This window comes from Geotrypetes seraphini, chromosome 14 (genome assembly GCF_902459505.1).
Source record: "Geotrypetes seraphini chromosome 14, aGeoSer1.1, whole genome shotgun sequence".
NCBI classification, from domain to species: Eukaryota; Metazoa; Chordata; class Amphibia; order Gymnophiona; family Dermophiidae; genus Geotrypetes; species Geotrypetes seraphini.
This window is the reverse complement of record NC_047097.1, coordinates 17,752,139-17,778,246: the sequence shown is the minus strand read 5'-3', so window position 1 is coordinate 17,778,246 and position 26,108 is coordinate 17,752,139. Positions and strand designations below refer to the sequence as shown.

At 44.4% G+C, this 26,108-nt stretch overlaps 1 protein-coding gene across 4 annotated transcripts in view; it reads right to left on the bottom strand.

Moving 5' to 3' along the window:
* The window catches only part of LOC117348494 (transient receptor potential cation channel subfamily M member 7-like), a 148,638-nt gene that overhangs the window by 38,101 nt on the left and 84,429 nt on the right, over positions 1–26,108 (bottom strand). For all 4 annotated transcript variants that reach the window (XM_033920707.1, XM_033920708.1, XM_033920709.1 and 1 more), the window contains 6 exons: positions 24,134–24,308; positions 22,037–22,163; positions 17,069–17,250; positions 12,750–12,882; positions 6,293–7,416; positions 1,329–1,387 (listed from right to left, as the gene is read on the bottom strand). In XM_033920707.1, the coding sequence (XP_033776598.1) occupies positions 1,329–1,387; positions 6,293–7,416; positions 12,750–12,882; positions 17,069–17,250; positions 22,037–22,163; positions 24,134–24,308 (1,800 nt within the window). The remainder of the gene's footprint in view (positions 1–1,328; positions 1,388–6,292; positions 7,417–12,749; positions 12,883–17,068; positions 17,251–22,036; positions 22,164–24,133; positions 24,309–26,108) is intronic.

Here is a 26,108-nt window from a genome sequence, read left to right as displayed (position 1 = left end):
AATGACTGTGGGTTCTGTACTAGAGAATGATATCGGGACAAATTTGTTCCCATCCCCCCGGGATCTATTTTCATCCCCGTCCGGTCCCCGTGAGTTCTGTCCCTATCTCTACCCCGTGTCTGCAAGTTCTATCCTCATCTGCACAAGCCACAAATACTTTAAAATCATCATCACTTATGAGTAACAGTGTAAAGATGTCTACCCTGTCCTTACAGGGATATTCCAGAATGGAAGCTGAGTGATTGTAACCTTGAGACTGGATGTTTAGGTCTTTCCTATCATTGTTATGAAGTTGCTTTCACTTTTGTAGAACTGTTTGATATTTTAGAATTGTGAACTGCTTAGGTCTGACGTGGCTGACACTCTGAGATGCTGCACGTGTATTGTAGAAACATATAACAAGGACTGTCTTACAGAAAAAGTTTGCTCATCAAGTGATAATTACTGCATGACAGTAACTGGTTCAACATTTGACTCCTGAAGCAGGCCTGTTTGGCCGAAACATGTACATGTCTAGTCATTGAGTTATTGGATGAATAGAGTCATTTGAACCATTGGATGAATAAAAGGACATTTTTGCAATAAGCTTGCGTTCACATATCTTATTAGGACAATTCCACTCCTTATTTTGTGTACAGTGGTTAAAGCTACAGCCTCAGTACCCTGAAGTTGTGGGTTCAAATCCATGCTGCTCCGTGTGACCTTGGTCAACTCACTTAGTCTCCCCATTGCCCAGATAGACTGTGAGCCTGCCAGGATAGACAGGGAAAAATGCTTGAGTACCTGAATAAATTAATGTACACAGTTCTGGACTTCCTTGGGAGAACAGTACAGAAAAATAAATATCAAATTTATAAATAAAATACTACCAGAATTGTCATATATGCCCCTAGCTCACAGTCTCAGCTCTATCTAAATTCTACCTTCAAATAGTTTTAATGCATGGTAAACAAATGGGCAGAGCGTGTCTTGGGCACCAATAAGCGGGATTCTCCAAAATCTTAGGCGCCTGAGATGTAGGCCTTCCCTCGCCTACATTTCAGGCGCCTAAGTTTTTTCATAGGCGATGCTAGCCACCATTCTGTAAATGGCGACTAAGTAGGATTGACACACGGCCAGCGCCATTTTGTTGGGCACCTGCTGATCTAAGCACCATTTATAGAATCATCCCCATAGTGCACACTAAAACAAAACGACATAAAGCAAATTAAAAAAAATGGAAATGACACAAAATATATATATAAAAAAAAAAGAAAAATTCTGCTTGCACACCCCTCCTGTAGACACCTTCATGCCCTATGTTCACAAATTTATTCCAAAAGTCTTACCGAAACATCTGCTGCGTTTTCCTCCCCTGAACTCTCCTCCACTGTGACATCTTTGAAATCTTCAATAACACACAGATATAATTAGCATATATTTATTGCACTCAACACCAGAGCAATCGGCATCCATATAGGCACATAGAGAAATGAAACTCCCCCCCCAAAAAAAAACTCTGTTATCCAAAAAATGTGCAATTTAAATAAGAAAAATGAATTTAATGGAACAGAATTTAGGAATCACTGTTTCCCCAAGACACATAGTACAAAATATATATATGCTTCATTTGAATCAGAGCTAATTTGCTGAGATACAGAAACTCTGAGTGTAACAGTCATCAGGTAGCAGTTGGTAGGTTTTTTTTAATTCTTATTGTGGCTAGGTCAGTTAGCACTGGATATTTGGTACCCGGCTTTGAGCAGGCATTGAATATCCGAGGATAATTATCCAGCTATTATGAATACTGACTGGGTCCCATATAACTATTTCAAGCCTTCATGGAGCTCTCTCAGCCCCCTCCCATCCCCTGAAACAGTTCCCTCCTTTCCTTCCCCCTCTCCCCAGCCTGCAACAGTCACAATATCCCTCCTCCCAGAACATTCCTCTAACCCAGTGTTTCTCCATTTAAAAATAATAATAACCTTATTCTTTTACACCACCATTACCAAGAGTTCTAGGCAATTTACAACAAAAAAGCTGGACAATCAGCGAAGTACAATTACCATAGAAATACAAATAGTAAAATAGAATCCCAATGTTTCTTCAAGCCAAGGACCCCTTAAGTCTAACAAATATCAACCGAGTAACCCCGCCTAAGCTCCTCCCCAGACCCACCCAAGCTCCGCCCCTGACCCCACTCCATTATAATAGTACTAATTGTAATGCAATTTCTTCCATCCATTTTTCATATATACACAATATAATCTTATTAATACATAATGGTAACCACAAAATGTAAAAAAGAAAACCGAAAAACAAGAAGCGCACTCTACACAGAGAAAATATTAATTATTTGTATTTGTGTTTGTTTGTTTTTTTCAAAGAGGTCAAGGCAGATGACTTTAAAATATGCAATGTCACCTCAGTAACAACTATAGAAAAATAGACAAATACGGTGCAAAATATAGACAGCAGATATATATTCTCAAAACGGACACATTTTGATCATTAAATTGAAAATAAAATCATTTTTCTTACCTTTTGTTGTCTGGTGATTTCATGAGTCTCTGGTTGCACTTCCTTCCGACTGTGTATCCAATATTTCTTTCTTTCTTTCTGTCTCCTGCATGCTTCCTCTCCTCTGGACCTCATTCACTTTCCCAACCAACATCTCTCTCTGTCCCTCCATGAGTCCAATTTTTATTCCTCTCTCCTCCACCCCCCATTGGCAACATTTTCCCTCTCACTCTCTCACTGTCCTTCTCTCATTCCCTCCCTTGCTGCAAAAGGAGTGAGAAAAGAGATAGAGATCCAAGGTGCATCTCTCCCACACCCTCTACTGCCAGATCCAACATTTCTCACTCCTTTACACCAGTCCAACATTTCTTTCTCTCTGCCTCCTGCACGCTTCCTCTCCACCATTCTTTATTCCCTCCCTCAACCAACATCTCTCTCTCTACTGCCGTGAGTCCAATTTTTTACTCTGCCCTCTCCCCCTTTCCCTGAGTGTGACATTTCTCCATCCCTCCTTTTTGCTCTTCCCATCCATCTCTCCCTCTCTCTCCATGAGTCCAACACTTTCTCTCTTTCTCTTCACCCCTTCCTTAAAGTGTGACATTTCTCCATCCCACCCACCTGTCCATCTTTCCCCAACCCCACACACATGTTCTCTCCCCATGCCCCATTTCTCCCTCTCTCATCACTCTCATTCATTCTGCATCAATTTTCCTTCCTTCCCTCCCCCAACCCCACTCACAATTAATATGCTCTCTCCCCATGCACCATCTCATCCTCCCCTCCAGCGTACACAGATCACTTTCTTTGACTGGGTGACCAGGGAATTGGATAGAGGGAGTACGCTAGATGTGGTGTATTTAGATTTTAGCAAAACCTTTGACAGTGTTCTACACAGGTGTCTAATAAACAAACTGAGTGCTCTCGGTATGAGCCCCAAAGAGACAGACTGGGTCAGAGTATAGTGGTCAATGGAGATCTTTCTGAGGAAAAGGATATTACCAGTGGTGTGCCTCAAGGTTCGGTTCTTGGGCCTGTTCTTTTTAACATTTTTGTAAGCGATATTGCTGAAGGGCTGTCAGGTAAGATTTGTTTCTTTACAGATGATATCAAAATCTGCAATAGACAACCCTGATGGCGTGATTAACATGAGGAAGGATCTGGCAAAGCTTGAAGAATGGTCTGAAATTTGGCAGCTAAAATTTAATGCTAAGAAATGCAAAAACCCAAGGGAACACTACAGTTTAGGGGGTGAAGAACTTTCGTAAATGAAAGAACAGGACTTGGGTATGACAGTATATGATGATGTTAAGGTGGCCATACAAGTTGAATAGGCGATAGCAAAAGCTAGAAGGATGCTAGGATGATAGGGAGAGATATGGCCAGTAGGATCTGGCCAATCTGAATCTTAGGCCACGCCCAGTGCATCCCAGAATGCATTGGGAGATGGGCCTAACATTCTGGTTGGCCCATGTGCCTAAGGCTCCTCCTCCTACAGGAGGGGCCTTAAGCATCTGGGCCAATCAGGCCCTTAGCCCCCTCCCTGGTGCATCCCGTGATGCACCGGGAAGGGGCAGGCCCACTATTGCAGTGGAGGTGAGCCTACTGGCCAGACGCAGGCAGGAGCCATCTGGCCGTCCAACGATAAAGGTTGGAGAGGAGCCCGGGGGGGGTCCGTCAAACTTTCGGGGGGGTTATGGCAGGAGGGACTGGGCATCCCTCCTGCTGTTCAAACTAAAGGGGGGGGGTTTCCAGCAGGAGGGATTGGGCATCCCTCGTCACTTGATCTATAGGGGGGGTGCTGGGCAGGAGGGATGAGGCATCCCTCCTGCCACGATCATTCGGGGGGGGGGGGGGGGTGGTCCGGCAGGAGGGATTGGGCGGGGGGTGGGGACAATTTGCCGCTAAACTTATTGCATAAAAAGAGAACACTACACCTAGTTTCACTTAAATAGTTATTCAAGAGATGCTATACATATGTAAAGATCAGCTCAGAGACCCAATCATTGCTAGATCTTTCATACTTTTAAGTTGTGGGAGCGTCCTGTGAATTTCCAAGTTGTCAAAAGATTCCAATCATCTATTGCCGCCTAGCATTTTCTATTCAGTGAGTTGAATTTTAGATTGTTTGGTTTCCTGAGGCAGGAGCACAAAACGTGTTCACGTTGGAATCAAGAAACCAAGCTTTAAATTAAGAAATTTTGAACTTTTTGAAATTCTTTTGATTGATTTATAGTTTATTTAGCACTAATTTGGCACTAAGATATGCTTAAAAGTACGAAAGATCTAGCAATGATTGGGTGGTGAGGTGGTATAGGTTTTTTTTCCCTTCCAAAAAGCCCATCCATGTCTTTGAGCTGATCGTTACATATGTATAGCATCTCTTGAATAACTATTTAAGTGAAATTAGGGGTAGTGTTCTCTTTTTACACAAAAACGTGTTTCGCTACCTTTTTTGCAATATTACTGGTACAGTACTCCCCCCGATATTCGCGGAGGTTCCATTCCAGGAACCCCTGCTGATGTTAAAAAACTGCAAATACAGTTTTTAGCAGGGGAGACAGGAAAGGGCAGCCGGAGCACCGGCACGTGAAGGAAATCACTCATGGTATGCTCCGACCGGTATGCTTTGACATGCAGCTCCTGATTGGTGAGGCCCAACTTGAGTACAGGTCGGGGCGGTCGGAGCATACCGTGGATGATTTCCTTCACTCACCGGTGCTCCAGGCGCCCTTTCCTGCCCGGTCATTTGTGGTCGGAAAATACCGCGAATGACTGGGACTGCGAACTGTGGACCGCGAATTTGCGGGGGAGCTCTGTATATGTATACCTTCTCCCGGTGTAAAGTTAATGCGGCAGGGAGATCCCTTGCCGCGATATGTTCTGTGGCAACCCAATTCTCTAATCTGAGCCTGTAACATGGACGTTGGTTAGAGAATTGGGTTCTTTTAGGCAGGCTTAAGCGTGATTTTGTAAAGGACGCCCGTGTGCGATTCTCAAAAGCCGCTTAGGTGACTTCTGAGACCGGGCGTCCTATACAGAATCTGGGCCTTAGTGTCACCGCTGAAGCCCAGAAAAAACAAGGAAAACTGGATAAGAAATGTCTTGTTAAATCATATATAACTATACCCTGCTATAAGAGAGTGGTGAATGAGTGATTGTATCATGCAGTAAAGAAGATACTGCCAGATGATTGGATTATAATAGACATTAGCAAGCACTAATGCTGCACATCCAATTTTATAAGTATGGACCACATGGCATTTAGGCCCAGATTCTATAACCAGCGCCGTTGTCAGTGGCTTCTAATCGCATGTCAATCACGCGATGGCGCCAGGTACAGAATCTCGCCTCCGGCAAAAGCAGGCACCAGAAACTTAGGCCAGGTTTTTCCTGGACTACATCTCCAGCAATTTCTTATAATGTGCGCCATTTAGAGAATCCAGGCCTTAGAGCATGCTAATGTCCATTAGCACACCCTAAGCTTTAGTATGAAGGCCCCTAAAACAGCTAGTATTGGCTAAACATTAGGAAAACACCACTCCTAGTCTAGCTTTCCTGTGCCTAGTCTTATGTCCCTCACTCAGGTTTGGACCTTTTCTAAGTGACTGCAACATATATATTTGATTCCACCAGAAAAAATACCCAGCAATAGTACCTGTGGTATGAAAACAACACTAAATACCAATATTTTGTACTCTAAAACAACCCAAAATTATCTGGGAAATAAACACCTGAATTTACAATTCATAAAAACGCATAAACATTAGAAGCCCCGATAAGACGTCTGCCACACCTGTTGTTTTAGATTTTATCCAGAATTTTTTAAGACGTTCCTTTAGAACTTTAGTACTCAGTTCTTCAGTGGGATGATTGCGCAATGACTCCTCTTTGTCATGGAGTTTTCCAAATGGAGTGCCATATTGAACAAAGCTTCTTGCGGACGCCTGGTTCTTGGATCGCCAAGGCTTCTTCTTTTTGGCACTCCCCTCGGATGACCTAATTAGGGTCCGCTGACTCTGCATGCCAGCTCTGCTGCAAATGTCGTTCACATGACTATCATTACCCTCATTGTCAACAAAACCACAGTTAATGTATCCTCCACTTCCAAAGCCAGCTTCGGTGGAAACAAGGGACGTGGAGACAGCAAGACCTGGACACACAGAATGCATTACGATTTCAGGCAGTGCGTTCTCTAACTGGTTACATTCACTCTTCACTGTACCAGATACTGCAGTATTAACTTCTTCAGCCTTACTAGGTCTAGGATCTTCATGCTTTGTTAGAGATTCTAGATGAAGTTTCTGCCAGGGCTGATGTGGATGACTAGCGGAGGGTTTGACTGCTGAGGATGTGGTTATGCTGTTTGCCGATCTATTCAATTTCTTGACATAAGTCGATCTTTCCATCTCTGAATTTTGCCTATTTTTATGCCGTCCTGGAGGAAAATTGGCGCTTAGAAAGAAGGCACCGCCCAAGTCACTTGACTTTGGAGTATTGAACTGTTCTGTCTCATAGCTCGAAGCTGAGTCTTTCACAAACTGTATATTAAGAGGATTTCTTTTATCCCGCAGAGAAATAGTCTGAAAAAAATCATTTTCCGTTTTGGGCCCTCGTTGGGGTAAAGATATGCTGTAAACATTCTCAGAGCTGTTTTTTAGCCACACAGCAGATCGTAGGTAGCTGTCATCTACAAGTTTTGGCCCTAAATGTTTTGAAATGCTAAGTTCGTGCGTAATCTCATTATGGACTTTGCTGGCTTCAGAAGCCTTTTGCGCTGTCAAGGTTTTTAGCGCATCTACAGTTAGAGCCGAAAGATCCTGCAGGTGGCCAATCTGAGAATCCAAGGAATTTAAAGAGTGTTTGATATAGTTGACTCGATCACTAACTTCTTTTATCTGAACGCACATCTGTTCAACCCTAAAAAAAAACACACCACAAAAAGTAAATTGGCTGCTGTATTTTTTACAGCGGGTAGAAAAAAACTTTCCTCAGTTATGGCCCCTTAGTGAAAACTAAGGGACGCTAAATGCTAACGTGCCCATTATATTCTATGGACGCATTAGCATTTAGCGCTCACTAAATCAGCTCGCGCGCCTTAGTAAAAGTCCCCCTTAGTTTCTAACTGGGAAAATTTGCATTTTTGGTTCTGTTAACTCAATGTATCGCAAACTGTGTGCCGGAAAGAGATTCTGGGTGTACGCCAGTCTGTCACTGCTGGCGCCTCTCCTCCTCTCGTCTTCCCCGAATTTGGGGCTGTGCCTGGAGGGCCTCTGAACATGCGTGTGCGCCTGCAAGCAACGTCATCGCGTTGACATCCACACATGCTCAGAGGCCCTCTAGACGCCGCCCTGAGCTCAGGAAAAATGAGAAAAGGGCGTGGCAGGAGATAGAGTAGGGCGGGGCTGGGGTAGAATGGGGCGGGGCCATGTGTCCTCTTTTTTGTGTGCCATAGAAAAACATTTGCTCTGTTAGTGTGACGGAGCTAAAAAATAAGTTTGCGGGACACTGTGTTAACTCTAAACTTCTAAGCATAAGATGACCCTTAAAAACATACGAAAGCATATTAATGTTGGAAATTGTACACATATACAGTTTTGCATGCATTAAACTATGCACAACAGAGGAGTCGTGAGGATAAAATGTCAATAATTTAACCATGGGTGTAAAATTCATACTCGTGACCCTTAGCTTTGCTTTGGACACCAGTTACTGCTCTCCTCGCTCCTAACATTGACCTGTGTTGAATGCTCTATTCATGTGATAGAGGACTAAGCCTTTGCGACTCCTGACAAAGGCATAGATGCCGAAACACCGTCAGTGTCGAGTCTTCGAGTCCTCGAAGTGCCTACAATGAGGTTCAACGTGGATAAGTGCAAAGTGATGCATGTCGCGAACAAAAATCTCATGCATGAATACAGGATGTCCAGGGCGGTACTTGGAGAGACCTCCCAGGAAAGGGACTTGGGAGTTCTGGTCGACAAATCCATGAAGCCATCTGCACAATGCGCTTCGGTGGCGAAAAGGGTGAACAGAATGCTAGGAATGATCAAGAAGGGGATCACGAACAGATCAGAGAAGGTTATCATGCCGCTGTACTGGGCCATGGTGCGCCCTCACCTGGAGTACTGCATCCAGCACTGGTCGCCGTACATGAAGAAGGACACGGTGCTACTCGAAAGGGTCCAGAGAAGAGTGACCAAAATGGTTAAGGGGCTGGAGGAGTTTCCGTACAGTGAGAGATTAGAGAAACTGGGCCTCTTCTCCCTTGAAAAGAGGAGTCTGCGAGGGGACATGATCGAAACATTCAAAATACTGAAGGGAATAGACTTATTAGAGAAAAACAGACTGTTCACCCTCTCCAAGGTAGGGAGAACGAGAGGACACTCTCTAAAGTTGAAAGGGGATAGATTCCGTACAAACGTAAGGAAATTCTTCTTCACCCAGAGAGTGGTAGAAAACTGAAACGCTCTTCCAGAGTCTGTTATAGGGGAAAACATCCTCCAGGGTTTCAAGACAAAGTTGGACAAGTTCATGCTAAACTGAGACTGGACTCATTTGGAGCACTGGTCTTGACCTAGGGGCTGCCGCGTGAGCGGACTGCTGTGCAGGATGGACCAGTGGTCTGACCCAGCAGCGGTAATTCTTATGTTCTTATGTACACCCGTGGCTGAATTATTGATATCTTATCCTCACGACTCCGCTGCTTGCTCTTCTCGTCGGTGAGGCCACCTTGGGCTTTTTTCTTAGTGTCAAGGTATGCAATATCTTTGAACCAAAATGAAGTCTCATATTTGTAAAATCTTCCTTTCTTTCTTATACATATTTGTGAATCTGAAGTGCCATTTGGGGGTTAGTTCACCATTACCCCCTTACAATGTATGGGGAGAACTGCAAAACCCACTGTACCCAATTGTACAACACAGCAATAGTTCTTATGTCACCCATATGTAGATACAGTAGGTTTTGGGTGGGTTTTAGAGAGTCACATGTTCTACCACATGTACTAGCCAGAGTAGGATATAGACCTGGGTCCTTTACATAGGTGTCTGACTTCTTTGAAGGTGTGAATAAACATGTGGATAAAGGTGAGCCAGTGTCGGGGCCTGAGGAGTCTGAACCAATCAGGGCCTTCCAGATATCTACTTAAAACGTTCTCTCTTTGGTGTGCGCATTTGACGGGGCACAATTGTCATGCACACAATTGTTGGTGCACTGGTTTTTCCACATCTTTGGTTGGGGGGGAGGGGGAGGAGGGAGGTGGGGATAAGTAACTACTGGAGGATTAAGGGAGGTCATCTCTTAATCCTCCAGTGGTCATGTGGTCAGTCTGGGTACCTTTTTGACACTTATTGAAAAAGGTTTAGCCTCAAACACCCAAATTTTACCCTGGCCATTTTCTACAACATTCTATTATTACAGAAAAATGTTCAAATCTGAAGTATGCCCTAGTCCCGCCCAAAACATGCCCCCAACTCACCTCCTTGAAATTTAGATGCATTGCCGACAAACGGCATCGAGAACTGTCTAAAAAAATATGTGTGAAAATGACAATTTGGACATTTTAGGAAACAAGAAATCTAAGGGTTCCTTTTACAAAGCAGTTTTATGACACGCCCCGGATTAGCGCGCGCTAGCCGGAAATCTGCCGCCTGCTCAAGGCGTTAAGGCCCTAGCGCAGCTTTGTAAAAGGAGCCCTGAATGTCACTTTTTCTCTCTTGAAAATTAACCCCACAGTAATTTTGGAAAGGATCAGACGAAATAAAAAAAAAAAAAAATTAACCAAATAATTAAGATGATTGGAATTGTTATTGTACAAGATGATCTTTTGCTAACAGATACACAAGGGGAGTCTAACCTTTTGGCTTCCCTGGGCTGCATTGGCCGAAAAAAAATTTTCTGGGGCCGCACAAACGCTGCGGGAACCGGCAAGAGGAGGGGCAGCAAAGGAAAACGCTGCATTGCCCTCGACCGCGGCCGCACAAAATACTTCACAGGGCCGCAGGTTGGACACCCCTGAGATACACTGAAAGAGGAATTTCTCTCGGGTCAATGCTCACAATGGGTTTTCACTGTAAATAACTGAATCCACTGCTACTATATATTACCGTATTTTCACGCAAATAACACGCACCCGTATAAAACGCGCACACGTGTATAGCGCGCAGAAATCACGATGATAAGCACAAAAACTTTGGTATAACGCGCTCACGATTATACCGCGCATGCTGCCCGACTCTCCGTTCACCCCCCCTGACTTCCGTGCACTGCCCCGCCTCTCCGTGCGCTGTCCCGACTCTCCGTTCACCCCCCCTGACTTCCGTGCACTGCCCCGACTTTCCGTGCGCTGTCCCGACTCTCCGTTCACCCCCCCTGACTTCCGTGCACTGCCCTGACTTTCCGTGCGCTGTCCCGACTCTCCGTTCACCCCCCCTGACTTCCGTGCACTGTCCCCCCTTGAAGGTCTGTCCCCATCCTGAAAGCCTGATGCCCCCCCCCCGACGTCCGATACATCCCTCCCCCCGAAGGACCGCCGACTCCCCAACAATATCGGGCCAGGAGGGAGCCCAAATCCTCCTGGCCACGGCGACCCCCTAACCCCCCCCCGCACTACATTCCGGGCAGGAGGGATCCCAGGCCCTCCTGCCCTCGACGCAAACCCCCCCCCCCCCAACGACCGCCCCCCCCCAAGAACCTCCGACCGCCCCCCAGCCGACCCGTGATCCCCCTGACGACCCCCACGACCCCCCCACCCCCCTTCCCCGTACCTTTGGTAGTTGGGCCAGAAGGGAGCCCAAACCCTCCTGGCCACGGCGACCCCCTAACCCCACCCCGCACTACATTACGGGCAGGAGGGATCCCAGGCCCTCCTGCCCTCGACGCAAACCCCCCTCCCCCCCAACGACCGCCCCCCCCAAGAACCTCCGACCGCCCCCCCAGCCGACCCGCGACCCCCCTGGCGACCCCCACGACCCCCCCACCCCCCTTCCCCGTACCTTTGGTAGTTGGCCGGACAGACGGGAGCCAAACTCGCCTGTCCGGCAGGCAGCCAACGAAGGAATGAGGCCGGATTGGCCCATCCATCCTAAAGCTCCGCCTACTGGTGGGACCTAAGGCGCGTGGGCCAATCAGAATAGGCCCTGGAGCCTTAGGTCCCACCTGGGGGCGCGGCCTGAGGCACATGGTCGGGTTGGGCCCATGTGCCTCAGGCCGCGCCCCCAGGTGGGACCTAAGGCTCCAGGGCCTATTCTGATTGGCCCACGCGCCTTAGGTCCCACCAGTAGGCGGAGCTTTAGGATGGATGGGCCAATCCGGCCTCATTCCTTCGTTGGCTGCCTGCCGGACAGGCGGGTTTGGCTCCCGTCTGTCCGGCCAACTACCAAAGGTACGGGGAAGGGGGGTGGGGGGGTCGTGGGGGTCGCCAGGGGGATCGCGGGTCGGCTGGGGGGCGGTCGGAGGTTCTTGGGGGGGGCGGTCGTTGGGGGGGAGGGGGGTTTGCGTCGAGGGCAGGAGGGCCTGGGATCCCTCCTGCCCGTAATGTAGTGCGGGGTGGGGTTAGGGGGTCGCCGTGGCCAGGAGGGTTTGGGCTCCCTTCTGGCCCAACTACCAAAGGTACGGGGAAGGGGGGTGGGGGGTCGTGGGGGTCGCCAGGGGGGTCGCGGGTCGGCTGGGGGGGGCGGTCGGAGGTTCTTGTGGGGGGGCGATCGTTGGAGGGAGGGGGGTTTGCGTCGAGGGCAGGAGGGCCTGGGATCCCTCCTGCCCGTAATGTAGTGCGGGGTGGGGTTAGGGGGTCGCCGTGGCCAGGAGGGTTTGGGCTCCCTTCTGGCCCGATATTGTCGGGAAGTCGGCGGTCCTTCGGGGTGGGGGTGCGAGTGGTCCTGCCGGGGGGGGGGGGATGTATCGTACGTCGGGGAGTCGGCCGGGCAAGAGGGCTTGGGCTCCCTCTTGCTCCGATCGTGGATGCGGGTGCGGGTGGGAGCGCGTGCGAGCGGTCGTTCGGGATGGGGGTGCGAGCGGTCCTGCTGGGGGGGTGAATCGGGCGTCGGGCGGGGGTGGGAACTATGTTTTAAAACTTTTGTATACCGCGCTCATGCATATAACGCGCGAGGGGTATGCGCGGTAGGTAAAAACGCGTATACCGCGCGCGTTATATGCGTGAAAATACGGTATTTCTATTGCACTACCAGACACACATGCATTGCTTGCTTAGACTATTTGCTCATTTAACAGTTTAGAATCTGTTCCTACTGTACCTTTCGGCAGTAACTTGAATTCTTACTTCAGCTCTTGAATTAAATTTGTGCTGCTTTTCATTGAAATATATTTCAATGCACTGTTCTTCAAAGTCATGCAGCTTCTTTTGGTCAACTTCTGTTAAGAAAAGTTCTTTAAAAACAAGAAAATTAGAGAAAGGCTAGATTGTAAAGATATAAAGAAAGCGGCAAAAAATATTATTCACACGACCAACTGTGTCAGCCCAAATAATGGCAAGGTAATGTACCCTGTTTCCCCGAAAATAAGACCTATCCCAAAAATAAGCCCTAGCATGATTTTTAAAGATGTTCCTAAAATAAGACCTACTCCAAAAATAAACCTTAGTTAAGATCGACCCCCAAATGTCCCCGGCACTCCCTGGCTCTATCCCTGACACTACTGTTGCCTGATTTGTTGAAAAAAATTGGACTCGTCGATTCAGCAACCCCCACCCCTGCTACATTAAGAGGCCTCAGAGTGGAGGTATGTCAGTCTCACGGTGGGAGGGTCAGTGGGGTTCTGCTACACAGGGGGATGGGAGGGAGGGATAGAAAGATGCTGCACATGGGGAGGAGAGAGAAAGAAAGTGGAAGAAATGGGGTGGAGAAGAGGAAGGGAGAGATGATTGTTGAACATGAAAAAATAAGACATCCCCCAAAAATAAGCCCTAATGCGTTTTTTGGACAGAACACTGGACACTGTCTTATTTTCGGGAAAACACGGTAATAATTCAAGGGCCTGATTCTATAGATAGCGCAAAAAAAATTGGTGCTAACTACAAGGGTCCTTAATGCAATTCTATATGCAATTCTATATTCTAATGCAATTCTATATTCTTAATGCAATTCTATATAGCAAGGGTGAGAGGCGCCCCTCCCGCTCCTCACTACCACATGTGCACCCCCTTCCCCCGTACTTCTAAATATTCACCACCGCGAGCAACAAGAACATCAACGTGCTCCTCGCAACCCCCGTTGGCGCTCACTCTGGTCACTTCCCATGCACGGCACCTGGAAGTGGCATCAGCGGGAGAGATGACACGGTTGCGGGGAGCACTTTGACGTTGTTGCTCACAGCAGTGAACAACTAAACGTATGGGGGAGGAGGCACATGTGTCGAGGGAAGGAGTGGGAAGCGGCAGAGCGAAGAGGGACCGCCCCCCGTACTACGCTACTGGTTATGTGTACCTTAGCATCACTGCATATCATAACTTTTAGGTGCATCCATTTAGGCCAAGGAAAACGAAGCCTAAATGCCTGGACCTAGGTTGCGCATAGATTGGGCGTATTCTATGATAGTACACACAATTTTTAGGAACAACCATGATCTACCCATGCCCCCTTTTCAGATTCGTGCACTAGAAATGATGCGTAACACTTTGAGCTAGATTCACTAAGCAAACCGATCGTGTATCGATCGTTTCGCGAGCCATTTGCGACCCAATTTCCCTCTGACCCGATTCACTAACCTGTGTCCCGATCATCCTCCAATCCGCGCATGCAAATGAGGGGAATCGGCATGCAAAGCAGGAACGATGCGATTCGCTACACTTTCCGACTGGCTGGCCAATCAAAAAACAAGCGACTGGTGAGGACCAGTCGCTTGTGCTAAAACCCTGCTCTAAACTAAACTAAACTAAACTAAGCCTTAGGTTTATATACCGCATCTTCTCCACTGAAGTGGAGCTCGACACGGTTTACAGAGTTTAAAAAATATGGGAAGAGAGAAGAGAAAGAGTTTACAAAGCATAAAAAGAGGGGATGTAATCAGGAGAAGAGATTATTATATGCTAAAGAGCCAGGTTTTCAGTTGTTTTCGGAATAGTTGGAGGGAGCCCAGGTTCCGCAGCGGGACAGTGAGGTCGTTCCAGAGGCCGGTGATTTTGGAGAGGAGGGATCTATCCAGTTTACCTGCGTGGAGGATGCCGTGTAGAGAGGGGAAGGATAGTTTATGTCTGTGGGCAGATCTGGTGGTAGTTGGGGTTGGGGCGAGGAAGGATAGAGGGATTAGGGGCGGAAGGATGCCGTGAATGATCTTGAAAGCCAGGCAGGAGCTCTGTCCCAATTCTCCTGCTCTGGATACCCTGCTCTCTGCCCTGACTTTAAAAAAAAATTTTTTTATTGTGATCCGAGAAAAAACATGCTCTGGAGCAAAATGGAATTGATCCCGCCCCAAATCTCTCCTGCTCTTCCCCACACTGCGAGCCCGTGGTTTTAACCCGCGGGTTTAAAGTGGGTTAAAACCATGGGATCGCTAGGCTAAAGTAAAGTAAGTTAAAAAAAAAAAAAGTTGCGGCTCACGGCTAGACGCATGCGCCGACTATCTGTAGATGGTCTGCGCATGTGTCAGGATCGCACACTAGTGATCCGTGCAATCGGAGGGGATCGTTCCTCCGATCGCCCTCATTTAAATGTTTCTGTTTTGGGAATTCGTTGGGCCTGCACGGATCGTGAATGAAACGCAGGTTAGTGAATCTAGCCCTTTATACAATGCACCTACCAAGTTTTGTGCGCAACTTCTAATTAATGCAAGTACAGTCAATTATGACACGATAATTGCCAATTATCAGACATGATTAGGCTTGTCAGATAGTTAAGTTGTGCATGCAAATTGACTGTGCGCAGCAATTTGCATGCACCATATACAGAATTTGGGGGCAGTTGTAAATAATGTTAAAAAGGAATGCTAAGATCCGTACAAAACAAAGTTCCCTGAGGAGCTGAATTGCAGTGTGCAAGGGAGAGGGAGTCAAATATCTTCATGCATACTTGGAATTTGTAATGATGAGTTTTACTAGCCAGATTAACCCTTTCAGGACCAAGGGACATATTTGTCCCATAACTTTAAAATCCTATAAATTTTGATTGGGATAGTCTACAGTTCTAAATTTGATATGTATGGATTCCATATGATACTGCCTTTATGTAAACAAACTGGTTCCGACATTCATTCATTAGCGTCGTTGCCAGATTGACGAGAAGATTCACTTGCCACACTGTCCATAAGCCAGAAGTTTGATTTTAGTTTGATTTAAAAAAAAAAAAAAAATGATATTTCACAAAAAAAATCAATTTTTTGGCATCTGCAAGCCCTTTTTACCATAAAAATGTCATCAAAACCACAAAAATTGGCCTACGATCCTTATGGTCCTGAAAGGGTTAACCAAAAAGAAAACTGGAATTTTTTGGGAACCAATATGAAAAAAAATAGTGCAACAGTTGAGCTTGTGAGATCGCACAGGGCCAGAGTCTCAAAACTTTAACGCCGTCGCTAAACTGTTTTCCGACGGTTTAGCCTGCACGCGTTTCAGCGGCGGATTATCAAAACGGATTATCTCTGTCTTTAGCGAGCTTTCTAGCAGTCTCCGACAATGGCACGCAAATGGGCTCTTCAACCTTGAAATGAGCACTCCGGTGGATTATTGAAAATCGCTGAGCCATTTTCTAAGTGCGGTGTTGGCTTTTGGCGACAAAAATCAGCGACTGGTCCAGGTGTACCAGTACAGTGCCAGCACTGCTAAAAGTGCATTTTCTGGCATGTTTTACATTGGCTAATAAAAAAAAATAAAAATGACATGATTCTCATAAAACTAGTTAGTTTTTTTCCCGTGGGAAAAGTATAAGCACGCTTCTTGAGCGTGTGTATGATACCCGCGTCTTAAGTGGTTCATGATAAAATTTCACATCAAAAACAAATTACAAGATTTACCTGAATTATAGTAGTTTTGGGGAGAGAGCGGCGTGTTTTATGCGCGCTAGTTAAAAGCCGACATTGCTTCTCTCCTCCTCTCCGTCCTTTCTTGCTTTATTTTCACACTGGGCTTTGCAACATGAGCTGCTCACGCTGTGCTTATTGCGTTGTGTTGCTTTCCCGGCGTATGCGCACATTCACGCCACTTTCCTGCACATGTCCCGATCACTATCAGCAGCGACTCGACGCATGTAAATTTAGCAAATCTTTGCTACTGTCCGCCAACCTCATTTACATGCACGTTTTTTTTGAGAATGACAGCGCCCCGTCGGTTTTTAATGCGTTTTTTTGAGAATCCTGGCCATGGTCCCTTTTGTTGGAAATGATCTCTAAAGCTCATGCACTATAATGTCCATTTTATCCAAACAGATTTCACAGATTTGATATCTGAATCTACTTCCGCATAAGTCCCCGACAACCTGCACAGAAAAAAAAAAAAGGATGAACGCATACGAGTACTTGAATTGCAGGAACTGCCCTTCACGGTTGTTTTGGCTATTACGTATTTGGCAAAATCTGGTGATTAAATTCATGCTAAACAATATATTTTTATTACATTTGCTCTTACTTGGTACATGAGAGGTGACTTTCTTTCTTCGTTTGCATACGCAGCAGATTAAGGAGTTCAAGTAGTTAAGAATGATAAGAGGCGGAGGAAGAACGGGTTTTTCATGATGGGCCATGATGAAGTGATAGCGCTGGTATTTCCAGAGGATATCCGACATCGTCTTCCCCTTGCGATAGACATTGCTTTAGAAAAGATAACAAGGGGATATGCCAAGTAAATTGACTGAATGGCAGTCCACTTATTTCCCCCAGCCAAGGATCATTTTCTCTGTGTGAATCAACACCAAGGCAATTAATTGATACGCATTAAATAAGAAATACTCAGGTCAATATTCAGCTGTGGTGATCATCTTAGCTTTTTTAACACCGGCTACAGCATTTAAAAAATTATTCATATTCAATGTTGCACATATAGCCAGTAGCACTGAATATACGATATGTGTAATATGCTGACCAGAAAGAGTGAGGAAGGGACACAGTCACCCAACATGAAGGACAATCAATGTATTGATAACATATAAATAGCTAAAACATATGCAAAAGATAATGCAAGCTTAACAGAGAGTCTTTTAATCTTTTTAGTACTGAATCCCAGCACGGTCCTTGTTTCGGCCTAGATAGCCTTTCTCAGGGGTGTATAAAAGCCCAATAGATGGTGCCAAAGTACTTATTAAAATACCAAAAAGGAGTGCTTTCAATGTGTGATCAAAAGCCTGCAACTCGATAGCATTTTCAGATTGGAACCACATTGAGTTGCAGGCTTTTGATCACACATTGAGAGACTTGAGGAGAGGGGTAATGTGAGAATAGCGGCTCTCACGGAATATGAGTCGTGCAGCAGCACTTTGAACGGATTGAAGAGGCGAGAGACGGGCGCGCGGGAAGCCCGAGAGAAGAACGCTGAAGTAGTCTAAGTGTGAGGTGTCGAGAGTGTGGACAAGGGTTTTGGTAGTGTGTTCAGAGAGAAGAGGACGGGCAGAGATTTAATAGTAGACATTCAGAATATATCTAAAAAAGGGGAAGTCTTGCTAATAGGTGATTTTAACATGCTGGATTGGGGTATCCCTATTGCAGGGTCTTCTAGAAGTAGGGAGATTCTGGATTCTCTACAAGGAGAACTGTTCCAGCAGTTGGTAATGGAACCCACACGGGATGGGGTCATACTGGACTTAGTGCTTACAAACGGAGAAAGTGTTTCTGATATTACAGTGGGTGATCATCTGTCATCCAATGATCACTGTATAGTACGTTTTAATATTAAGATGGGTTTAGGGAGAGCTCATTCAAAAGCAAAGGTTCTAGACTTTAAAAAAAAAACTAACTTTGTTTGGATGGGGGTTTACATCAAGGAATTATTGTCTGGATGGGAACATCTGGAAGGAGTGGAAATGCGGTGGGCAAAACTGAAAGGAGCGATTGTAAAAGTGACAGACCTTTTTGGAAGGCAAGTAAGTAAAAGTGAGAGGGAAAGAAGGCCACTTTGGTTTTCAAAAGTAGTAGCTGAGAAGGTAAGGAATAAGAGGTTAGCTTTCATAAACTACAAAAGATCACAAAAAGAGGAAGACTGGCAAAAATATCTGGAAAAGTTAAGAGAGGCTGGTCTTGTAGTCCGGAAAGCAAAGAAGCAAATGGAAGAAAAAAATAGCTGACACAGTAAAACGGGGAGACAAGACATTTTTTAGAAATAGTAGTGATAGGAAGAAGTGCAAAAGTGGCATTGTGAGACTCAAAGGTGAAGGGGAGGAATATGTAGAAGCTGATAAAGAAAAGGCCGAATTGCTTATCAGATATTTCTGGTCTTTGTTCACGGCTGTAGTGCCGGGAGCAGGACCACAGAAGACTAACATGAATAGGGATGGAGGAGAAATAGACCCTGATCGATTTTCAGAGGGTTGTGTTCATGAGGAGCTAGCTAAAATAAAGGTAGACAAAGCAATGGGGTCAGATGGTGTACATCCTAAGGTGCTCAAGGAACTTAGGGAACTTCTGGTAGCTCCGCTGACTCACCTTTTCAATGAGTTTCTAGAGTCAGGAGTGGTACCAGAGGACTGGCAAATGGCGGATGTAGTTCCTCCCCACAAAAGTGAAAGTAAGGAAGAAGTAGGGAATTACAGGCCAGAGAATGGTCAAGTTTCTGGAATCCAGTGGATTACAGGACCTAAGGCAACATGGATTCACTAGAGGTACGTCTTGTTAGACAAATCTGATCAATTTCTTTGATTGGGTGGCCAGAGAATTGGATAGAGGATGTGCGCTAGATGTGGTGTATTTAGATTTTAGCAAAGCCTTTGACAGTATTCCACACAGACGTCTAATAAATAAACTGAGTGCCCTCAGGATGAGTCCCAAAATGACGGGCTGGGTCAAGAATTGGTTGAGAGCAAGGTGACAGAGGGTAGTGATCAATAGAGATTGCTCTGAGGAAAGGGATGTTACCAGTGGTGTGCCTCAAGGTTCTGTTCTTGGGTCTGTTCTTTTTAACATTTTTATAAACTATATTGCTGAAGGGTTTGTCGGGTAAGATTTGCCTCTTTGCAGATGATACCAAAATCTGCAAGATGGTGTGAATAACATGAAGAAAGACCTGGCGAAGCTTGAAGAATGGTCTGAAATTTAGCAGCTAAAATTTAATGCTAAGAAATGCAAGCTCATGCATTTGGGCTGCAAAAACCCGAGAGAACAGTACAGATTAGGGAGTGAAGAGCTTCTGTGCATGACAGAAGAGCGGGACTTGGATGTGATTGTATGTGATTATCTTAAGGTGGCCAAACAGGTTGAAAATGTGAAGGCGAAAGCTAGAAGGATGCTAGGTTGCATAGGGAGAGGTATGGCTAGTAGGAAAAAGGAGGTATTGATGCCCCTGTATAAGACTTTGCTCTTTGAGTCCTAGAAATTAGTGCTGTTATGATATGGTAAGAGCCTAACTCTTTTTTTGCACAGGTTTGTGCATAGTATTTTGCCCTTGCTGAGGTGATATCAAAACTTTTTAATATGGTTTGTATAACATCAGACAGAGCTTTAGACGTTTTGCAGTAAATTGAATGTGTTGAGGTGCAAGAGCTCGTTGATCATGTAACTCCCAAACTCATGAGACAGCAAAATCAACAAGCTAAGAGGCCACATGGGTAGGTGGGTGGGTGTCTGAGAGAGAGAAGGGAAGAGTGGCCGAGGTCAGGTGGGATGTGTGTGAGAGAACTTGCCCGTAGAAAAGGTTCAAAGAAGAGCGACCAAGATGGTAAAGGGGATGGAACTCCTCTCATATGAGGAAAGACAAACGGCTAAGGGAAGATATGATTGAAGTCTACAAAATCCTGAGTGGAGTAGAACGGGTACAAGTGGATCGATTTTTCACTTCGTCAAAATTACAAAGACTAGGGGACACTCGATGAAGTTATAGGGAAATACTTTTAAAACCAATAGGAGGAAATGTTTTTTTCACTCAGAGAATAGTTAAGCTCTGGAATGCGTTGCAAGAGGTTGTGGTAAGAGCGGACAGCTTAGCTGGTTTTAAGAAAGGTTTGGACAAGTTCTGGAGGAAAAGTCCTTAGTCTGTTATTGAGAAAGACATTGGATTGGTAGCATGGAATATTGCTACTCCTTGGGTTTGGGCCAGGTACTAGTGACCTGGATTAGCCACCGTGAGAACCGGCTACTGGGCTTGATGGCCCATTGGTTTGACCCAGTAAAGCTATTCTTATGCTCTTAGTGACCAAGCAGATTTCATGTTTCATTTTCCCAGGGAAAAGATGAAACTGGGTTGGTCACTAATGGCAACTTTTGTGCATATCATCCTTTTCTCTTGTTCTTATAAATAGGCCCCTTCCAAGCGTCATTGTTCATTTTCACTCCGTTTGTAAGAATTGCACACCACCTGCCAAAGGGCCAGCTTATATAAGGCTGAAATATAACAGATCATGCCAGGTACAGTTATAGATGTTGCCTAGTTAGTTACCGTTTAACAATAAAATGTCAATTTCTAGATCTCTGCTGCTCATAGCTTGGGGGTATATGTATACCTTTGAGATGACCACCAACCCATGGCTGCATGAACAGTGAGGAATGTTACCTGTGATGTTTCATGGCAGAGTACAGGAGTGGTTTGCCATTGGCTTCTCCTGTGCAGTGTGTAGCTTCACTATGTTGCTGCTGCCCAACAAAGGGCCCCTCAGCTTATAGTACTTGGTATTCTCCAGTGGCCCCCCATCCAAGTACTAGCTAGGCTTGACCCTGCTTAGCTTCTGATAGCAAGAGTGGGCCAACCCAGGATAGCCAGGCCATAGGCTACCTTGGGGTTACTCGGCTGAACAGGAGAATGTAACGTGTCTTCTCATTCCTTCCTTGGATACAAAAATTACTTTTAATTTGATATTCACTTTGCATTTATTAAATAAACTCAAATATTCTGTTTATTGAAGTATTCAGTGTTTTGTGTCTAATGTAATAAGCTACTAGGACGGGAATATCTTCTCTTCTGCATAAGAGAGGAATTTTCATCCTGTGGAACTTCTCCTGAACCTGTATCCAGGTAAATTGCAGCCACCCTGGATAAAACCCTAGTCACACGCATATAGAATATTATAATTTATGTGTGTTTCATGGTAATCTAACTGAACATTTACATCATTTCTATGTCTGGCATGTGGCCACCTCTAATTATGCCCACAAACTTGCGCTGTTACGCTAGTATTCGATAAAGGAAAGTAGACCCATACAGATAAGCGCATTGATAGAGAATTACGCTTTCTATGTGTGCACTTTTTACAGGATAAAGTTCAATCAGTGTAGCAAATGCTATTGATAATCCACTCCAAAGAGGCACTGCCAGATCGTATGAGGATCTGCTGGGTTTGTAGCCAACTGTGCATTGATAAAGACACAGCTGTCCCAGGAGAGTTGCCTCATATTCTTTCATGCATAAGGAGCTAGTTCTTAAATACAGTGTAAGTCATGCAAATGGATGCTTACTTACTTGAAAAATGCTATCAGGAGATTAACCATAATGATGTATTCCACAAAGACATAAACGGCTTGAAGAAAGGGCGTGAGCCACGTTCCAGGAGCGCAGAGATCTGACACCACAGAATCATTAGCACAAACTATAGTAAGGGAGAAAAATACATTTAAAAATTCTGCAACACATTCTGATCTGCTGGCGAGACAAACACAGGGAAATCAGTCTGCTACTTGGAAAATCGCACACAAATAATCGCCGATGAGTTTTCTTGTCAAACATGTAGCAAGAATGTATCACACTGCAAAGACCTAGGAATGGTGGATGTAAGATAAAAACACAATGATCGTTTAAATTTTTCATTCTGGTGGGCAAGTCTTTGCTCCAGTTATAGATTTGAAAGGGTGAACGCTGATAATTTGGGACATGGTAATATATTTAAATTGAAATGGGGCCCATTGACATCTTATGTTACCTCTTTATAATTGATTATTGATGTGAATCAATTTTTGTTTATTTAGGTACATATCCAGGGAAGGGTGGGAGGGGGGGATTATTTCTGTCTTAGTTTTGTTTTGGGGTACTTACAATTGGGGATGGGTGAATGAATGGGAAGATATCATTAATTAGAATAGGGTATGGTTTCTTGCGGTAATCTATGTTTTTGTGTTTTATTGAATAATCATTGGGTGGGTGAAAATGATTAAGAACATGTGTAAGTTGAATGTGCTTTTATTGTATTATCATATGTTACATTTCTTGTATTACACTATTTAAGTTTTGAAAACCAATAAAGAATTAAAAAAGAACAAAACACCAACCGAACAACCCTGAAGAATTTCTTACGACAATATTAACAGAACATCAGAGTGCCTGTCTACCATTGAAAATGCATCTCAAAAAGTCTAGAATAAATGACGGCATGATCCATCCAGTGCTGGCAGCTGAATACTGAACCCACTATTTTCATCGGTCCAGAGTTTAACGCACATGTGGTGAAGTTCAGTTGGCCCGATTTTTTTTCTCTCTCCTTCATTTGAGAACTTTGAGATCTATCCTCCCTCTAAAACTGGCATCACCTTCCTCTCCCTACCCCAAAAGAAGCTGTCGTAACCTCCAAAATCATCTTCATAACAAAATAATTAGCAGAACCCTCTGCAATACTATTCCCTGGACTTCCCCAGGATAAGCTTCTCCTGACAGATGGCCTCATTGACAGACTTGAACAACATAGTGGGTAAAAGCAGAGATGAAACAGTGTTGGAGATGCTACTTACTTTCAGTATTTATGACTAATACTGACTTAGTGCAAACTTTACATGATTACATTTAGGAATTAATATAAATGTTATCATCATAGCTGGGAAAGGCACATGGGATCTCTTAAGGAGAGGAGGAGATAGTGGATGCTGCAAATGGGCAGACTGGATGGTCCATTTGGCCTTTATCTGTCATCATGTTTCTATAACCACAGAGCTCTATGACCTCACAATGCAGGTTGAAAGAGCCTTAGCCTATAGGGAGAGGAGGGGATAGTGGAGATGCTGTGAATGGGCACAGTGGATGGGCCATTTGGCCTTTATTGGCCATCGTGTTTCTATAACCATAAAGTTCTGTGACCTCATAATGCAACTGTTAAGATTCTTAGCCTATAACCATAAAGCTCTATGACCTCACAATGCAAGTGTAAAGAGCCTTAGCCTATAGGGAGAGGAGGAGATAGTGGATGCTGCGGATGGGCAGACTGGATGGGCCATTTGGCCTTTATCTGCCATCATGTTTCTGTGTTTCTATGAATGCCAGCTCTACATTTAGGACAGATATGAGAATGGCATAGATCTCCTTTGTGCTTCTACAGCAGGGGTAGGGAACTCTGGTCCTCTAGAGCTGTATTCCAGTCGGGTTTTCAGGATTTCCCCAATGAAATCTATTTGCATGCACTACTTTCAATGCATATTCATTGGGGAAATCCTGAAAACCCAACTGGAATACAGCTCTCGAGGACCGGAGTTCCCTACCCCTGCTCTAGAGAAAGCTAATCATATACTTCTAAGGTGGAGATCCTACTAATTCTTCTCAAAGGACAAATTTTAATCTTTATTATTAACAGCCTACCATTAATTTCATATGCAAACATTTCACCATAGATCATCCAGTAGGGTCGAAAAACAATATCTGCAGCCAAAGACCAAGATGGTTTTTCATGAGGATAAAGAATTGCCTTCCTGGGAACTCCGAAGCTCAGTAGCACAACCGCCATAATCACAACTATGTAAAACATATTTGTCACCTGAAAGTATAAACAAAGAAGAAAATCAATATCAGTTTTCTACAGCGGTCCATCTCTTTCCCTAGTTTCTCCTTCATTAGTGTTGGGTTTTACTAAACCACAGAAGAGCGTCTTACTATGGGCTGGCGAGGTAAATGCTCCGATGCTCATAGGAATTGAATGAATGTCAGAGCCTATACCTCACCTGCCCATGGTAAGAAGCTCTTCTATAGTTTAGTAAAAGGGGCCCTAGATCAAGATCATACTCGGCAGCAGAGAACTAGGTCTCGTCTACTCAACTGGTGGATAATCAAGGAAGTTACTATTCCTCCAGAAGAATGGATTGAATCAGGTCTTAAGACATTTTTCTTTTTGTACGAATTGAAAAATACTGAAAATGTAAGTGACCGACATAATTCTGTCATAACTTATTTTTAAACATTTTTCCCCCAAGGAACTATTTATTTCAAAGATATTTGTCTCCAAAATTGTTGGATACATTCTTTCAAAAATTTAGTTGTTAACACTCACAGTTTTATGGTTAGACTAGACTCCTGGACTGCAAATTTTCTCTACTGCAAAATGTATCGCATTGTGAATACCTAATGTGTGAAAGTCGGCAATCTGCATGACATTTTCTCCAACTTGATCTATTTGTCATTGTTTAAGGTACAGTTACAAAAGATTATTATTGTTTCTCATCCACCTGAGGGCTATTCAGATTGAAAATGAGCAAACACAAAAATAGAGTCAAGGAAAATACATGTGAAGGGGCCTTTTTGACAGAACATCCAAGTCAGTATTGGGGCATCCTGCTCGTAAAAAAAAAAAGTCCATCTCACTGCCATTTTCGAGCAGGGAAAACATCTGGATTTCCTGTATAAAAATACTTGAGAAGGACATTCTAATGCTGAAAACATCCAAAATGAACAGCCATTTTCCAAAACGAAACATCCAAATATGAATGCAACTGTTTTTGAAAGATGGACGTTTTTTTGGGTTATTTTGAGGTGCCCATCTGCTTCGAAAATAAGCACCACAGGTAAAGACAAGCAGAACAGATCACAGACAAGCAAAGAGAGCTGAAAGAGAAGGCAATGGTGAATAAACAGTAGGTGACATTAGGGGGCAGAGTGCGCTTCAGTGGGTATGTTGTTCTGGTAGAAATGGTTCATTTGGTAATGGGAGGGTAATGCACGATATCTCACAGATTTTCTCAATTGCAGTTGTGAAAATATAAGAAATAACGATCCATTCTTGTACGGATGGTCATGTTTGGATGACTAAGATGGTCACTCTGCTAGCCTTTGAAGAGGAAAAGTTTCCAAGTTTATTATTTCTTTGATATACCGTCTATCAAAATTTATCTAGATGGTTTACAATCAATAAAAATATTTTAAAACAAAAATAAAAACAGTATCCACATAGGTCAATTACCCAATTGTAGAACAAGAGGTGGTAAAAAAAAATACATTGAGTTAAAAAAAAATGTCGGAAGGGAGAGGATAGAATAAAAGGAGATATTTCATTTCAAAAGAAGCGTTTGGTGCTGAATAACCTGAATTGGATGCTATTCAAGGAGGAAGAAGAGGGCTCTAAGATTAGGTATTGTAAGCATCCTTGATTAGAAAAGTTCTGATTTTTGACCTAAATAATGTTAGGGAAGACTCTTGTTTTATGTGCAAGGGAAGATCATTCCTAAGTGAGGGCGCCATGACGGAGAAGATGAACGTTCTAGTGGCGTCTTAGAAAATTTCTTGAGTGGAAGGGACAACTAATAAATCTTGATTACAAGAGCAGAGTATTCAATGTTAGAAGCAA